Raw genomic sequence first — 18,187 nt, 5'->3', positions numbered from 1 at the left:
ACCGTACAAGCCATAGTATCATGCCAATCTGTCTTCAATGCCTTCGATGCACCCTTAGGTATACACAACCTATACGCGGAATATACAGGACACGAAACTCATTTCCAGCCTGCCGGAATCGGCTGTGCATCAGTCGACAAACCGAACCTCGACTATTTGGATCTTACCCTTCTGGGATCTCATCTCAAAAAAAACAAAAACAACTTAACAAACCCTTGTTATGCTACGGGAGAGTACGGCCGAGGTAAAGACGTTCATCCCGCTCTTTACCCCAACCCGAAGAAACGGTCGTGTTACTAATAGGAGATGTGTACATATGGAGTAGGTGACACTGTCAACCTGAAGATCAATCGCAATTACACTACCTGCTAGGTTGACAGATTGAGCGATTTCGACTTATTAGAAGCTTAGGTGTAGGCATAGCACTATCTACCTAGTATGCAAGGTGGACATTGTATTATTACTATGTCGTAGTTCCATATAGCACCGCCCCATCGGCTGAATATAGCGTCTTTCTATAGTAGTCTTGTGCCTAACCACCTAGCAGCCTAGTACCCAAGTCTGCCTATGTCTGCCCGTTGAAGCGAAAGCCCCCTTTTTTGTCCCTTTTGCCTTTTCTTGAAAAGAAAAGTGTCATTAAACTCGACGGACCTACCAATCTGGATATCAAGGTCTCCTATCCAACTATGCTATTCCATTCGTCGTATTCCGTCGCAGTCAAGCCGGGAAAAGAGAGTTTAATTGTGATAGTGATCGTTGCAGGGGCCATCTAAGACATCAGATTCGCAGGTAGAAAATATACTAGGAATCCCTCGCCGTGGGTACTGGAGATAGGGAAGCGCTAAGGCGCCCGCCAGTGGAACGTGTGCATTGCCCCTGTCGGTGTCGACACCGTAAGCGGCGGAACCAATCAAAGCCTTGACAGACCCAATGACGCTAGACTTCGATAGCTAACGCGGGTATGGAGTTGTATGGAGTACAGAGGGTACCAGATACCCTGAGAGTCCACGCAAGCCAGGATCAGGACCTACTGTGTTCTGCATTGGCCCAAAAGACGCCACTCTTGACCCTCGTCGAACCCTTGGCCGTTCCGTTATGCCCCGGGGGGGGAACGTACTATGCTGCTATGTAGTATGCGTAGTATGCGTAGTATGTAAGCTATCGATGCACGCTGTAGCGAACTCGGGTTACCATTCCTACTGGCGTAGACTCTATCTAGTTCAGCCTTTCCGTGCCGTGGGGTCGAATTTCCGTTCTCATATTCCTCTTTCGTCTGTTTCTCTTCTTCCTTAACTTTCAATTTGGCCTAACTTGAACTATGCATTGCTGCATCCGCCATCGTTGCTACGAAACCTCGACATAAAACCTCCGAGAGGGCTGAGCCGCGAGAACTTCCATCCTGACTGGTTCTCAGCTCCACTCAATCCCTCAATCCTAGGTGTCAGACTAAAGAGCCTCTCGACTCTCTTAAGTTACCGGCCTCGACGGACAAATACCTAGACATCGCAGTGAATGTTAGGCGATTTTTAACAATTATTTATACCTACCTAACTTATGAGTCGCCATGGCGGACGAAGTCGAGCGACTCGCGATTGCGCCTTTTAGAGAGATCGTGGAGAAGGGCAATGTAGCGATCGGGAATGCGCCAAATGCCGACGAAGAAACGTCGCCGCTTATGCTTAGGGCAGCCCAGAACCTATTAAGAGAAGGAGAGCGGGCACTGAAGCGGATAGAGCCGCTATGCACTAAGAACTTCGAAGAATATGGTGTGAACTTTGTTGACGCGATTAAGGAAAACGGTAAGGCTCCCATTCATGACTCTATTGCGCCCGGTACCGTAAGCCGTGATCCTGCGGACAATCAAGAGTTGCAAGTTGACCATTTCATACCTATGCATTAGACGAAATCGCGCAATACCGATCCGAACTAGAAGACTTATTATGGGATTTTGACGATTATGTCGAACCTGACGAGTTCGATGCCAACAAGTTCGAGGAATTACAGAAGGCTTCGAGAAAAGCCGCGCCGAAGGTCGTGGATATCCTTAAGCGGATGAAGCTAGTTGCCCCTGCGCCAACGTCAGCGAGGTCATCATCAGGGGGTGCATCAGTCGTCCCTGATGTCAACTCTCATTATGAACAAATCCCAACAAGTATTGTCATCGACCCTCCGGCGTCCAATTCGACAGAAAAACTGATGGAAGAGACAGAGCTGCAGCTGAGCAGTATGATGGGAGCGGTGGCCGGACCCGACGAAGGTCTAGATGCGGACCTACCTCCACGATCAGTCAGCGACCTCGACCGAAGCAATTCGCACCGCTCTGTAGTTTCCGATGTCACCTCGGACCCTCCGCCAAGACCTCCCTCTACCGACCCATGGCAAGTCGGCTCGGCCCCGCCTGTCAGTCCGGTAGAGCAACCATCAGGGGAAGGAGACCGATGGGAGCGTCGTCCTCCAGTTCCGAATGACTCCCCGACTATTCCCCACGCACAACCGGTTAGTCCTCACGGAAGCCTTTCGAGCCCCTTACGACTTCGCCGCAGGACCGAAGACCCCTCCAACCTGTCCCAGAGAGACGACGAGGACCGACGAATGCGCGCGGCTTCGCGTAGCCTGGGGACGGCTAGTGATGGGTCACGGTCGCCTAGGAAGAGCAAACGTTGGACTAACTCGACGCAGGGCTCGACCCATAAATCATATAGCGGATTTTCATCTGCGAACCGCTCTCCTGCTAACGAAGGCTCCGGGTGGCCGGGCCAACTTCCCGATCCCACATCTAGTCGCTCACCTTCTGACACATCTTCTATTCTCGGACAGTCTATCCCCGAGAATAGCGCCGTTCATTCTACACAAGCCCCTAAAGGCAGTCTCCCTCCTATCCCTAACTTTCCCCCTAGAGGGCATTCCTTGGCGAGGCCCGGGGGCAGTCGTCGTTCAACTCGTCATCCATCAACTGAATCAATTAATAGTTCCGTTTTTGATATTGTGGAATGTATGAGCCCTACGGCCCCTGGTGCTCCTGCAGCCCCTCCAGTGGCAACACATAGAAGTTCCATTATGTCGGTGGAACCTCTTAGCCCGGGAGCACAACCTCCTGAGTATATGGGACATCCACCTGTGTATCAGCGTACACTGACGAACCCTAGCATATCTTCCGGCGTGGGAACGATTACCAATCATTCTTCGTCTACTTTAACAGCCCGTCCTAGTATAATCACAAGTCAACTACCAACGAGTATGGACGAGGGCTTGATTCCCGTCGACATGGAAAGTCCCAGATCGGATGGTCAAATGGTACCTTCGAGAATACCTGACTGCAGTATAGGACCTCACAGCTCTTTCTATAAACTTAAGGGGTTCTGCAAAGGGGCGGAAGAAGTAATGGCAGGCCGACTTGGATTCAAGAAAATCAAGCGACCCGTTGGTGTAAGTCAATGTGTCCCTATATACCTACCTATACTATCACATCTATGAATATCGTATCGACTCTAAGTTATTAACAGATACAGGGTTTCTCCATGGCGGTCGTAGCAAAGTGCAACCATTGTTTATTTGAAATCGACTTCAAGTCAGTCGAGCAGGATCTTAACAATGACTGTAAGAAAATCCCTTTCATCTATGTACGCCTTATTTGAATCTCACACATTATCTAGCATCTGGTAGTTTTACTTCTAACTCCATTGGGTTTCGACTACGTATACTCCAAAAGAGTCATTTGCAAATTAGACATGTTGAGGAGCAATTATATGGATGCTTGTTCTGTATCCAACAAGGAAAGACTGTCGAAGAAAGTGACGCTACAGTCTTCTTCAACCAGAGCCAATTATTTGCCCACATGGCCCGCCATCCCCGTCCACTCCCCCCCATCTCCGGCGTTACTGTAGTTGAAGGCGCGGAAATACCAGTGGCTTTCAAGGACAACTTTGACCTCCACTTCCCACATGCGCCGATGCAGTCCGTCATGACGGGCCTCTCGCGGGAACTCTCCAGACTACCATCGGCCGTTGCGACGGAGACGAGAAAGATACAAAATGGCGTCATGCGCTCACCCCCTGGCAGAGACCCGGTGCTACACTACGCCATAGGAGCCAAGATAATCGGCATCGAATTCCCCGCGAAATACGAAGGTAAATGGGGTATTGGCTGGCACGACGGAGTGCGCGCCGCATTCGAAATCGACTCTGTGCAGATCGACTCCCCGGCCAAACACGAGATCAAGATGCAGAATACGAGTAACGTCCAGGCCATGGCGCGATGGAAGTGGAATCAGAAGGGCGATGATAGATGGCTGAAATTTGACAAGGGAGACGTGATCAAAAACATTGCCTGTAAGTTATTCCTTCACCTACTTAGGTACCTATCCATACCGCGCCCTAGTGTTACAGACAAGAAGCTCACATGTTTTTTTCTAGGGGCCTATACCGACCACTGGTGCTGGTCAGGAACCACGTCCAAGGCGTGGGGGATATTCCCCCAGTCCCATCTGGACCCTAACACGATCAGGACAGTCCAACCCGGCGACACAGCTAGCGTGTCCAGCTGGGAGAAGAAGGGACCGCTGCGATTCCAGCTCTCGCTCCGAAAGAACTCGGACCGCAAGCTGACGCCGTTCAGCTCTGTGACTCCCGGGAACGAGACGCCGCCTCTCCCTCCTAGCAGAGCAGGCGTCTACTAGGGTCACCTGCACAACGACGATCACCAAAAAACCCATGCGCCCGCAAAAAAAAAACTTTGACCAAAAAACGAGAAAGCATTTCGAACCCCCCACGCGGGTTTCTTACGTAGGAAGAATGGCGCTTGGGTTGTTTTCGGTAGGTACCTCATGGCGCACCAATGCCGAAATAGGAAGCTAACTGTGCCAAAGCATAGGGTCGTGATAATACCTACCTAGGTACCAACCTACCAACCTACCTAGTACCTACATCGTGCGCCATATCGTCTCTCTTCTATTTTCTTCCCTCTCTTTCGAAAACAAAAATATTCGTATATTCTACGTGTGGATGGGCTGACACTTGAAATTAATGATGTTACGGTTGGCATGGGACGATCGATATATTACTTTGCATATACCCCCTTTGGCTTTTTATTTATTTATATTAGTGCCTTGTACGGATTTTTTTTTTTTTTGGGAGGAATATGGATGGGATGGGTTGTTCCTGAGTGGAAACCGGGGAGGATGGCGTTTCTTTTCCGCGAGAGCCGATTAGTGGGCTCGGTTTTGAGGTCTTGGTGTTTGGTAGATAGGTATTGAAACTAAGTCGACATGACTTGAGAAGTTTTGGGGGATGTTCCGTTGGAATATCCTGTAGGATAGGTGGGAAACTTGGGGTTGCAGGTATTTTTACGCTGCGAGCGTTGACCTTACCACCTACTAGGTATATAGGAGGTAGTTAGTGTCAGATTATTCGACAACTAATGTCACACACTATTCGTTAACTTGTGCCCTTTCTGATCTTAATGGAGTTTGTGATCTGAAATGTTCAGGGCTTAGGGCTAGTGTATAGGTAGAAAAACGACAAGTTTCAGAGCAAGACATGTGAGTTTTGAATCAAAGACATGATACGAATGCAACATGAACTGTCACTAGTCTTAAAATGCCCGGTTATACATATAACAGTGTGTTGAAACTCGCGATATATTAAGGGTCGACCTAACGCATATTCAAACTTGGAGTAGGTAGTAGAAAGATTCGTAATGCAATGAGTTGTTGAGTATACCAACCGATTTCAGGGGTATAGGCTTTTGCTAGCTAGATGATTGGTAGAAAATGCAATTGCGGTGAAGCTTCTTCCACACATTGCAGCGTGAGCTGTCTAAAACATCCTCAAAAAAGCTATACTCTGCCGTGTATGCATGCCGTAGAAGAAATACCCACATACTCACCTAGTACCTATACTTACCTACCTACCTACCTAGCCATTCTCAAGCCATACATATAGTTACCAACAATGAGCCAGACGGCTTCGTTCTCGGAGCCCGGAATGTCGACATTCACGTCGCCGCTATATCGGAATTCTGCAGTATGCTATAAGCTCGTTGGACGACAGCGCACAACTATAGCTGTACCTAATGCGATCAATTCCTGACCGCAAGTTGAAGCATGATCACGAGATCGAGATCGCACTCTCGCGCATGTCTTCCGAAAGAGCTATCAACCAATGACAACCTGCTAGACATAGGTAGAGGAGCGCATAGCGAGAAACCATGCACATCTCTTCCCTCTGCTATAGGCAATGCGCCGAAACCTATAGGTGACGTGTAGGCGAGGAACATCGCTTCTAGAATCCGCTTAGAAGCCCCTGATGACTAAGAGTATACTAGCGCTTTATCTAGAGACGCTGTCGCGCCTAATGGTAAAGCTGTTTCGCGTAGAGATGGCGATGTCTTGTCGTATATGGCGGTGAGAAGCGGGGCGCGGAAGCGAGCGCCGCAAGGCATGCCGCTCGTCGATTGAAAGAGGGGACACGAGTGGGACGCGTCAGAGAGATGGAGGAGCAACGAGGCTAGACTAGAAAGCGCAACAACGCGCGATGGTCCTAGGTAATCCGCGCATGGAGACGTCGTCGTTGGCGATGGCTCTACGGTGCGGAAATACGAGGCTGTCATGCAAGGGGAGGTCGTCCGTCGAGTCGGGTGTTACAATAGAAGACCTAGGTAGAGATCTAGTGGAGAGTGGTGAAAAAAAAATTGTAAGAAAAAAACGTCACCTCGTCATCACTTGTATCCACGTTTCCACCATATCGTCGACCACCTTTGTTTGCTCTTGGCTGTTGTTCTAGAAGATGACCCTAGAGGCAGGTATGTAAGGCTTCGCACACTGTATACGGAACTCACGATACCTATTATCGAACGTTTCCTATCGAGACCGGGTTTAGGTTGCTTGCTTTATATATATCCACTCGACGATCCCGATGTCGAAATTACGATCGTCCCGATATACCACCCGCATCGCGGATGCAAGACAAACTGCCGTGGAACGCGAGACGAGACTGACCGACTATTAAGAAGACGAGTTTTTACTATGAAAGAATTATGACGAAGACGAGGTTCGATGTGTATGTTAGTTGGTACTAAGTAGTATTTAATTTATGTTCGGAATAATAAATATGCAAGGAGGTATGTATTTACGGTAGTAGGCGGCATAAAAACGAGAACCCTTTAGATTTATCGGTAGGACAACCTTGCTTGGAAAGCATTATTATCTATATTGTCGTCCGAACTGTCTATATCACCAGCCAGAGAGATCAGGGTATTCGGAAGTGCTTCACCGATTACTAGGTCTTATGTAACATCATTAATGAAAGAGAATCGGCTTCAATTGGCCAACACGTGGCTTGCTCCAGGTTCCCTGCCTTGTCAAATGAAAGCACGGACGAGATAAATTGCCACGTGTGAAGCCTGCAGTTGGTTTGGTCCCTTTCATCAGCCGCAGGAATCCTTTCTTTCGCGGATGAAAATAAAACTCCAGCAGGGGGGTTTCTCCCAAGGTACAGTGGTACAGTACATACAAACAATCCGGTCTGCCCTAAATGATTCAATGTTGGGTCTAATAGGGCAAATGAATGCGAGAAACGAAAAGTAAGATCCCGGATGAAGCGGGTCAGCATTAGGAAGAGTCAAGAGTCAAGACCTTCTGGAAGGAATGGGGAATGGAGAACTCTCATTCAAGAATGTTCATGCCGCAGGGCTATGCTTGGATACTATTAGATGTATTACATGTGCTGTAGTGGTATCCAATGCGATACGATACAAACAAGAAACCCCCCTTTACCGGGAACCTGGCTCGATCTCACGAACTCTGAGGATGTATGAAACACAAGTTCGTCCGCAAGACATCAATGGTCCGCATTCCTGCCAATGGTGAGAAACATAGTTCTCTTTTTTTTCTCGCGTATCTCCGTTCCTTAGGACCCTTGGAACCTAGGGCGAGTAAGAGATGGGAACGGATGTGGCTCATGCACAGGCTCCCGTATCTGGTAATGCTAGGAGAGGGGAATGGAAGAATCTTAACTTTGATATTGGCGGAAGGCAACGCACGTTAGTGTACGTGCGAAGTCTCGCATGGTGAGGCACTAGGCAGAAAATAACGAAGTGATTCATTATCATGAATCGTTAAGATTAAGCATCTTAAATGTAGTAAGATAGTTACCCAGGCAAATACGTAAATCCTATGACTAAACTCACGTGTACATCAACCGACTTTAAATCCTCTAGTGATATATTTAGGTCCCGAAAGATGCAATAGAGGTCTGACGTTTTTAGCCGCGGGATTTGATGATGAGAGACGCCGACAGACCGAGTACAGATACCTCGAATACGCGTCTTACATACATCAAGGGGTCTCGTTCCGGCGCGCATCAAACACGTGGGCAATAACCGTCTGACGACGGGAACCAGTAATATGTAGTGCCATCTGCAAGAGTGAGGTGAGGAGAGGCGGTGGTGACATACTACCACATACTTATTACCTACTAGGTAGCGAGATAATCGGTACTATGTACAATACAGCGTACGCCTCCAACAGTCCAGTCCAGTCGAGTTCGAATATGCTGGGCCAGCTGAATAGTCTAAAGAGCTAAACGATTAGCTTACTCAGTTCACCAACCCCCTGAAACATTGGAATCTCGCAATTGGGCAGTCTTCGAACAGCATTTAAGAATAAATAGATGAGTAAGACTAATCAACCATTAAGGGTGAATAGTTGAGATTATTGGACGGCGTGAAACCCCGCCTTCGTCGAGGTTTAATCAATCACAATACTAGTATGTAGGCACGATTTTGCTTACCTGCGCTGCTGCATTACAGCTCCATACCAACTCCTAGGTAGGTACCTAGGTATGAGGAGTCAAGACTGTAACGGAATGAAGATAGTTGTGATAGTCAGGACTAGAGTCTGAAAAGGCAAACCTTCAGCTTATATTATCAAAGCAGTTAATAAGTTAATATGCTATTCTTGTAGTTATTCCTAGGCATAACCCACTTGGAGAGCGACATCTCGCTTTAGATTTGACTTACGATAACCGAATATAGCACTTCTGTCCGCTATAGAGGCTACCACTATAGCCAAAATAATAAAGCGTTGCAATGCTAATTATCCCCTGTTCGGAAAGCCGAAGCCACTAAATGGTCTTGGTCGGTCCCTCTAATTATAGAGTGGCGGATCATGCTGGGGCTACATGTAAGATGACGAAGGGGGTTGGCTATTAAGAAAGAGAAAAAAAGAGAAAAAAAAGGTAGATCGATAAGTCAAGATGGTGGCTTCATACTTAAAGCGCCTAGAGCTGCCTATATCTCCGTAGTCGAATTCGTAGTCTAATTCATGACAATAGACTGAAAAAGAAGTCGGACTTCGCCTCTCGCACCTCTTTCTCGACCGTCCTCCGGACTTAATACTGAATATGGCTTCCGGGACGCATGTGGCATAGTCAGATTTGAATAAGTTCGGAAAGTAGTAGCTGTCAACTTGGACCTACGATGCGACTGTAGATGCACTCAGTCTGCCTGCCTGTCTCTGTCTCCCTGCAGGTGCCAGGTGATGAGAAACACGATGTGAATGATAACCGGACCAATGATATCCCCAACGTCGGCCATTCTCAGTCACAAAACAACTGCCTCATTCGGGCAAGCTTAAATTTGAAGTTGTAGAAATGTTGAAGTTGTGAAGTTGTAAAGTTGTAAAGAATTTAATGTTGGTCAAGTCAAATACCAAATGCATGCACCACATAACCTTAAGTGCCTTTCCCGGGTTCCTGACTCGAAGTTCGTATCAATTGCGTTAGGTACCTAGGTACCTTCCCAGGTATGTTTGTTTGATGTTCTCAACTCGTGGCTTCCCGTGGAGATAACGGAGGAAGAATGATCCCTACCTGCCCCTACTTAACCCGCGATACAAGGTACATCACACCTTGTACAATCCTTGATAAATCCTTGAAGCTCTATTTTGAATGGTAGGGCCAATCCAATCTGCCAATGAAGCTTATGTGGGTCTATCTCCTAAGGCGATTCTGAGGAGGACATAGATGAGGACAACATACGCTAAAACCTCACCTCAACAACTAACTACATCAAGAAGGGATGCGCGCCAAGACACCAGGGGCAAAAAGGTCAGTTATTGGCTAGAACTTAAAGTCGCGCGACCCACTATGTTAATGTCAGCTATCGAGTCGTGTTAACATTTATATATTCGAAAAATATTAAAATTTATATATAATATTTTAAAAATATATAACTTTACGAATAATATATATATAATTATATATTTAAATATATAAAATTAAATAAAAAATAATTTTTTTTAAAAAAAATATAATAAATTAAAAATAATGTTATATATTATATATATTATATATATTTAATATATATAATATATATAATTAAATATATAAAAATATAATATATAAAATTATTTTTAATTTATTATATTTTTTTAAATATATATATTAATTATTTATAAATTTTATATATTATTATTTTAAATATAATATTAAATATATTTAAATTAAATTAATATTAAATAAAAAAATTATAAATTATATTATAAAATATTATATTATATTAATTTAATATTTAAATAATTAATATATATTAATAATTATTTACTTAATTTATTTATATAAAATTATATATATATTTCGTTAATTTTTTAATTTTATATTATATATATAATATTATAATTTAAAATATATTTTTATTATATTTTATATTATTTTAAATAAATATTTATAATTATATAAATATATTTATTAACGTTTTATTATAATTTAATATATATAATAATAATAAATAAAATTTAAATAAATTAATTTTAAAATTTATTAATATAAATAAAATATAATTTTATTTATAATTATTATAATTATAAATTTTTAAATAAAAATTTTAAATATATTTATTTTAAAATTTAATTTTTATTATATAATTTAAAATATTATTATTAAAATATAATATTATAATAACGTATATAATAATATATTTAATTTTTAATATATTTATTAATAATAATAATAATAATAATTTTAAACGTATAATTAAAAAAATATAATTTATTTATAAATTTAAAAATATAAAAATTAAATTTTTTATAACGAAAAATTATTAAATTTAAAAAATAATTATATAATTATTAAATATTTTAACGTAATAAATATTATTAAATAATTTAAAAAATAAATAAAAATTATAAAAAAGTTATAAAAATAAAAATAAAAATATTAAATTATATACTTATAAACGAAATTTAATTTTAATATTATTAATATTATAATAAATATTTATATATATATTAAATTAAAACGTGGTAATTTTTTATTATAAAAATATAAATTATAAATTATAAAATATTTAAATATGTTTTTTTAAATTTTAAAAATAAAATATTATTATAATAAATTATTAATTATAAATAATTATAAATATAAAAAATATATATAATAATATAAATATTAAAAAAAATAATAAAATTTAAAATGAAAAATTTTAACGAATTTTTATAAAAAGTTTATTAATAAATAATTAATTAATATAATAACGTAAAATTTATATTAAAAAAATAAAATATTATATTATAATTTAATATATACTTATTTATATTAAAAATTAAAATAAAATAAAAATTATTTTATTAAATAATTAATAATATAAATATAATTAATTATACGTATATTATAAAAAATTATAAATATTTTAAACGTAAAATTTAAATAATAAATATATATTAAAATAAAATATATTAAATTTAATATTTATATAATTTCGAAATTAAATAAAATTTTAAATAATATTATATCGTAATTTAATATAATTAATATATTTATAAAAATATTTAATATATTATAATATAATATTAAATAAAAATATATTTATATATAAATAAATAATTAATAAATATAATAATTTAATATTTATATTATAAATAAAAATATTAATATTATTTAAATTAAAAATAAAAAAATAAAAAAATATTTTTTATTATAATTAATTATAAATTAATTAATAATTAATTAATAATTAATTAATAATTAATTAAAAAATTAATTATATAATATAAAATTTTTAATAAATAACGTAATAAAATTAATTCGAAAAAATAAAAAAATTATTATATATTTATAAAAAATTAAATAATTAAATAATTATTATTTAATTTTAAAATTAATTATAAAAAATTTAATTAAAAAAATATTTATAATTTATATAATTATATATTCGTATTTTTTTAAAAAAAATAAAAAAAAATATAAAAAAAATATTATAATATATAAATATAATATATAAAAATAAATATTAATATTTTAATAATATTAATATATATATTATATTAAAAATTTAATTTTATATAATATAAATATAATTAAAATAATAATATATATAAAATTATAAAATTATAAATTAATATTTAAATATAAATTATATAAATATTTTATTAAATAATATTAAATTTTAATTAAATTATAAATAAAAAATTTAAAAAAATTAATAAAACGCGTATATAATATATAAAAACGTTTTAAATATATTTTATTATAATTAATTATAAATTAATTAAAAATTAATTAAAAATTAATTATTAATTAATTAATAATTATAAATAATATTATTTACGTTATATAATTTTCGTTAATTATCGCGTTATATTAAAAAAAAACTTAACGTAAATTTAAACGCGTTATTAATTATATTAAAATTTTACTTTATATTTAATTAATTTTAATTATTTTTAATTTTATTAATTTAACGTTTTAATTTTTATAATTAAGTTTAATCGAAAACGTTCGATTTAAATTATTTTTTATTTTATTTTTAAATTTTTAAATTTAAATTTAATTATAAAAATTAAATTTAAAAAAAATATTTATTTCGATCGATTCGAATTAATTTTAACTTTTTTTAATTTTAATCGTAAACTTTTAATTTAATTTAATTTTAATTATAATATAATTTAAATTATTCGAAAACGTTTTTCGAAAATAATTAAATAATAATAATTATTAAATTTTTCGATTTATTTTAATTACGAAATAATTAATTAAAAATTTAATATAACGAAAAAATATAAATATTAAAATAATTTAAATCGGGATATTTTAATTATTATTTAAATTATATAAAATAATATATATATTTTTTACCGGCGTTTTTCCGGGTTTATATAACGTAATAATTAACGTAAATTATATAACGTAAATAATATTACTCTTAATTATTAATTAATTTATAATTAATTATAATTTATTAAATATTTTTATAAAATAATATAATAAAAATTAAAATATATTTTTTAAAAATTTTATAAATTTATATTTATATTTTTATTATATAAAAATATTATATTAATATTTTTTATTTTTTATATAAAATTATTAATTTAATAATAATTAATTATAAATAATATTACCCGCGTAATATAAAAAGTAAATTTTTCCGCGTAATATTATATAATAATATCGAATATATTTTTCCCCGTATATAAATCGCGTATAAAATATTTATATTCGTAATAATTTAATTAATATAAAATAAAAACTTTATTTTACTTATACATTTTTAATTTCGATTTATTTTTTTTCGATAAAATAAATTAATAAAAATACGAAATTTTATTTAATCGAAAACGCGATTAATTATAATTTAATTAATATAAAATACACTTATTTTAATTACGAATTAAATAAAATATAAATAATTAAAATAAAAAAAATACTTCGATAATAAAGTTTAAAATAAATAAATTATTAAATTTATTATTAAAATATACGTTTTAATTTAATTTATTTTTTTATAATTAATTCGAATTAAATATTTTTATAATTAAATTTATATAAAAAACATTTAATAATTTAATCGATAAAAATTAATTATATATTTTTAATAATTTTATTTAATTAAATAATTAAACGAAAAATATATAATATATTTAATATTTAAAATTAAAACTTTCGATTAAAAATTTATTAAATAATTTATATATAATTTTAACTTTAACCATTTATATATTAATTAATTTTTAATTATTATAATTATATTTTATATTAATTAAATCGTTTTTAAAAACTTTTTTAATTAAAATTAATTTAAAAATTTTATTAATTTATTTTATCGAAAAAAAAATAAATTAAAATTAAAAATATATAAATATAATAAAATAAAATTAAAGTTTCGAAAATTATTAATTAAATTATCGTTAATATATATATTTATATTTAAATTTATATAAAAAAAAATACATTTAATGTTATTATATAATATTACGCATTAAAATCCGGTTTTTATATTACGCGAATAATATTACTTTTAATTATAATTAAATAAATTATTTTATATAAAAAATAAAAAGTTTAAAATTAAAATATTTATATTAAAATAAAATAATATAATAAAATAATATAATAAAATAATATAATAAAAATATATAAAATATTAAATTAAAATAAAATTATTTTATTTTATTAAATAATTTAAAATAAAAATATAAAAAATATACGTATATAATAAATTATTATAAATAATTAATTAAATAATTTAAACGTTAATTTTAATTAAAAAATATATTAAAATTAAATAAAATTTTAAATAATTAAAAAATATATAAAATATATAAAATTTAATTAATTATTTATTAATTAATAATTAATTTATAATTAATCGATAATTAATTTTTAATTAATTATAATTAAATAATTTTTTTATATAAATAAATATTATATTAATATAATATTTTAATATTATAAAAATTATTTAATTATAATTATTTAAAAATTAATTATTAATTAATTATAAATTAATTATTAATTAATTATAAATTAATTATTAATTAATAAATAATTAATTAAATTTATAATTAATTAATTATATTTTATTTTATATATAAATTTTTATATAATTATTTAATTAATATTAAAATTTATTTATTTTTATATTATTATTATTTTATAAAATAAATTAATAAAAATATATTAATATTTTAAATATAAAATAAATTAATATTAATTATATATTATTATATTTAATTTATATTTAATATATAAAAATTTTAATATTAATATTAAATTACGATATAATATTATATCTATATTTTTTAATTATTTAAATTTTTATTTAATTTTAAAATTATATATATATATAAATTCGATATATTTAATTTTAATATATATTCGTTATTTAAAATTAACGTTTATATTATTTAATTATATTTTCGTAATAATTTAATAATATACGTATTTTTTTATATTTTTATTTTAAATTATTTAATATAAATTTTTTTTAAATAATTTTTAAAAAATAAAATTATTTTATTTTAATTTAATATATTTAAAAAATATACGATTTTTTTATTTATAAATAATAATAATTATAATTATTATTATTAATAAATATTAATTAAAATTAAATATTTCGTTAAATATAAAATTATAAAATTATATATAAAATAATAATTATTATTAAATTATTTATTTTATTTTAAAATTATTATTATTATATTTTTATTAATTTAATATTAATTTAAATATTAAATCGTAATATAATATTTATAAATATTTATTTTAATTATTATTTATTTTAATATAATTAAAGTTTTTTAAATTATATTATAAATGTTAAAATTTTAATATTTATTTTTATATATTATATTTATATATTATAATGTTTTTTTTAATTTTTTTAATTTTTTAAAAAAATATAAATATATAATTATATAAATTATAAATATTTTTTTTTCGATTAAATTTTTTAAATTTAATTTTAAAATTAAATAATAATTATTTAATTATTTACGTTTTTATAATAAAATATTTATTAATTATTTAATTTATATAAAATAATATATATATATATATATATATATATATATATATTATTATTAAAAATAAAAAATTTATATTATATATTTAATAATATAAATATATTATATATATTATTTTAATTTTATATTATTATATTTATTTTTTTTATAAATTAATATTATTATTAAAATATTTTTTATTTAAATAAATTTATTTTAATATTTTTTAATAAATATTTTATCTTTATCTTTTTATATTTCACTCAAAAATATCGCGATATTAATGCACCTAGTATTATTCGATTGCGCGTTTTTAGAGCTATCGATTGATCCTAATTATCAATCTTTTGATGCAATATTGGCCGTGAAACAATTAATTAAACAGTAAAGATATTAATATTATTGAAAAACCTTTTACGCTTTTGCGTTGTTTCTCATCTTTTACTTTTCCTTAGCGATCGCTTCCTTTTTAGGTTAGCTGTTGCGGTGAGGTTTTAGCGTGTGTTGTCCTCACTTAGGCACTCCAGCCCTTCGGGATTCTGGAGACTTTTTCTAGGGACTGGAACTGACTGGAGAATTTTGGAGGTGACAAGGTCAAAAGGGAAAAAGGTGGAAAGGTGGAAGAGCAATAAAATCGAAAGAAGACAAGCATATTCGACCGATTCGACCATTTTGACCACTTCGACCAATTCGAGAAGCATGATTGATTGAATCCCCGATAGGCATTGGCTTATTATTATTCACCGTTTTTCTTGATTATTTTATATTCTTCTTTGCAAGAAGAGAAGAACGTCACGTCTGAAGCCTGAAGCCTCGTTTGTATATCCTGTTACCTTTCCACCTAGCACCGATTGCCGTGACCGCCTATGTTTTTAACGATCTCCCAAGCTTTCTCTCCTCACTTTCGACCAATTCTAGAACAAGTTATTCATCCAAATTTCTAAGGCTCTTAAAAAAGAATCCACTGTCATCGTCACCACTGCCGCCGCCGAATTCTTCACCTTGATTACGATATCTACTAGTAGGACAGATTGGAATTGCGTGCTGGTTATTACTCGCTTCTACTTCTTGGTAAGTGTTACATTAATTTCACATAAACCGTATCATCTGAACATTGTCAATTTTATTCTTTGCTGTATTTTTTTTTCTTTTTTTCTTTTCCCTCCTTCTTTGTCCAAGACAGTCACGTACGACGTATCCTCGTCACATCCATACACTGAACATATATTGCAATTGTTTTTTGTACCTACACCCGAATCTACTTAGTAGTATGTATGCATAAACATCCATCTACCCACGTTTTCGCATTCTTCCTAAGTATCCGATTACTACACTATTGCGACGCTCCGTCCATTTCTCCTCACTCTTTACTCTTCACACTACATACACACAACACACCAGAACATCCCCTTCACTTATCTCCCCCAACTTAGAAGGGGTGTCTATCGTGTGTTTGTGTGTACACTACCGTCGCCTATCGCCTATTGATCTTCGCCCCTTCCCGTTACCCCCTTGGGCTCGCAGCCGACCCGTCCCGTCCCGTCATATCGTCGAGACCTTCCCGACTATCGCATTGTACGCCCGCGCGGGTTTATGGGTTTCCCCATTTTGTCGTTGCACATACCAAGTACGTCAAGCGACAGAGATTTGTCCAGACACAGACATCGACATCATAAACAGATCCTTACCTACCTAAAGTGTGTAGGTAAGGTATATGCTTGATGCTTGATTCTTCTATGCTTGGTGACCAATCTGGTATGTAACCTTGAAACCCTCCAACTTACAACCTTCCAACCCTCCATTGAGCTATGAGTGAGCCCAGCTGGATGGCAAAAGAAACTGAATCCTTCCAATTCCTTCTCGAAGAATTCCAAGTTGAATAATCTGAGGTAGCCATCAGCCGGTAGTCGAAACGTATGACTTATCACTTATATAACCTAATATTTTCTTTCTTTTTCTTACTTGACCGGACCAACCGATTATATACATCCTGACTACATCATACCAGCACCGCCTCCGCCTCGCTTTCAAGGTTGATTCTAGCCGATCAACCGTCTAATGTGCCTCTACTTCAGTTCCGAGTTTAATAAGACTGGGGGCAGAGCTAACGCTAACCACCTCCCTACTTTAGATATTTCTTGACAATCAATTTCGTCATATTTTTCTCGACTACCGTTAAACCCTTCCGATCTCCATAGAATCAACCCAAACCCAAAAGTTACCGAACTATCCATCGAAGCTTGGTTCTTCCCAATTTTCCCTGGAATCGACTAATTGACTTTGCCGAACAAAGAAAACTCATCATCGAGTTGTGTGAACAATTAGCGCATCAACATCAACGCCAAACGCCAACCCCAACCAGCTTCACCAACCACCTTTCAATACCGAGGCTTCGTAACCAGCAGCGGG

The 18,187-nt window shown here is 33.1% G+C and overlaps 1 protein-coding gene across 1 annotated transcript; it reads left to right on the top strand.

The window, feature by feature from the left end:
- Positions 1–1,564: 1,564 nt before the first annotated feature.
- Positions 1,565–4,675, top strand: GGS22DRAFT_177212 (uncharacterized protein; the record flags this gene model as incomplete). Its single annotated transcript, XM_047963499.1, has 5 exons — positions 1,565–1,799; positions 1,901–3,426; positions 3,510–3,597; positions 3,654–4,328; positions 4,413–4,675. The coding sequence occupies 5 exons, from the start codon at positions 1,565–1,567 to the stop codon at positions 4,673–4,675; spliced, it is 2,787 nt and encodes a 928-aa protein (XP_047824050.1).
- Between the last annotated feature and the right edge of the window lie 13,512 nt (positions 4,676–18,187).

This window comes from Annulohypoxylon maeteangense (assembly GCF_022496945.1).
Source record: "Annulohypoxylon maeteangense strain CBS 123835 unplaced genomic scaffold GGS22scaffold_1, whole genome shotgun sequence".
Classification (NCBI taxonomy): Eukaryota; Fungi; Ascomycota; class Sordariomycetes; order Xylariales; family Hypoxylaceae; genus Annulohypoxylon; species Annulohypoxylon maeteangense.
Note: the sequence above shows the minus strand (reverse complement) of the source record. Positions and strands in the feature narration are given on the sequence as shown.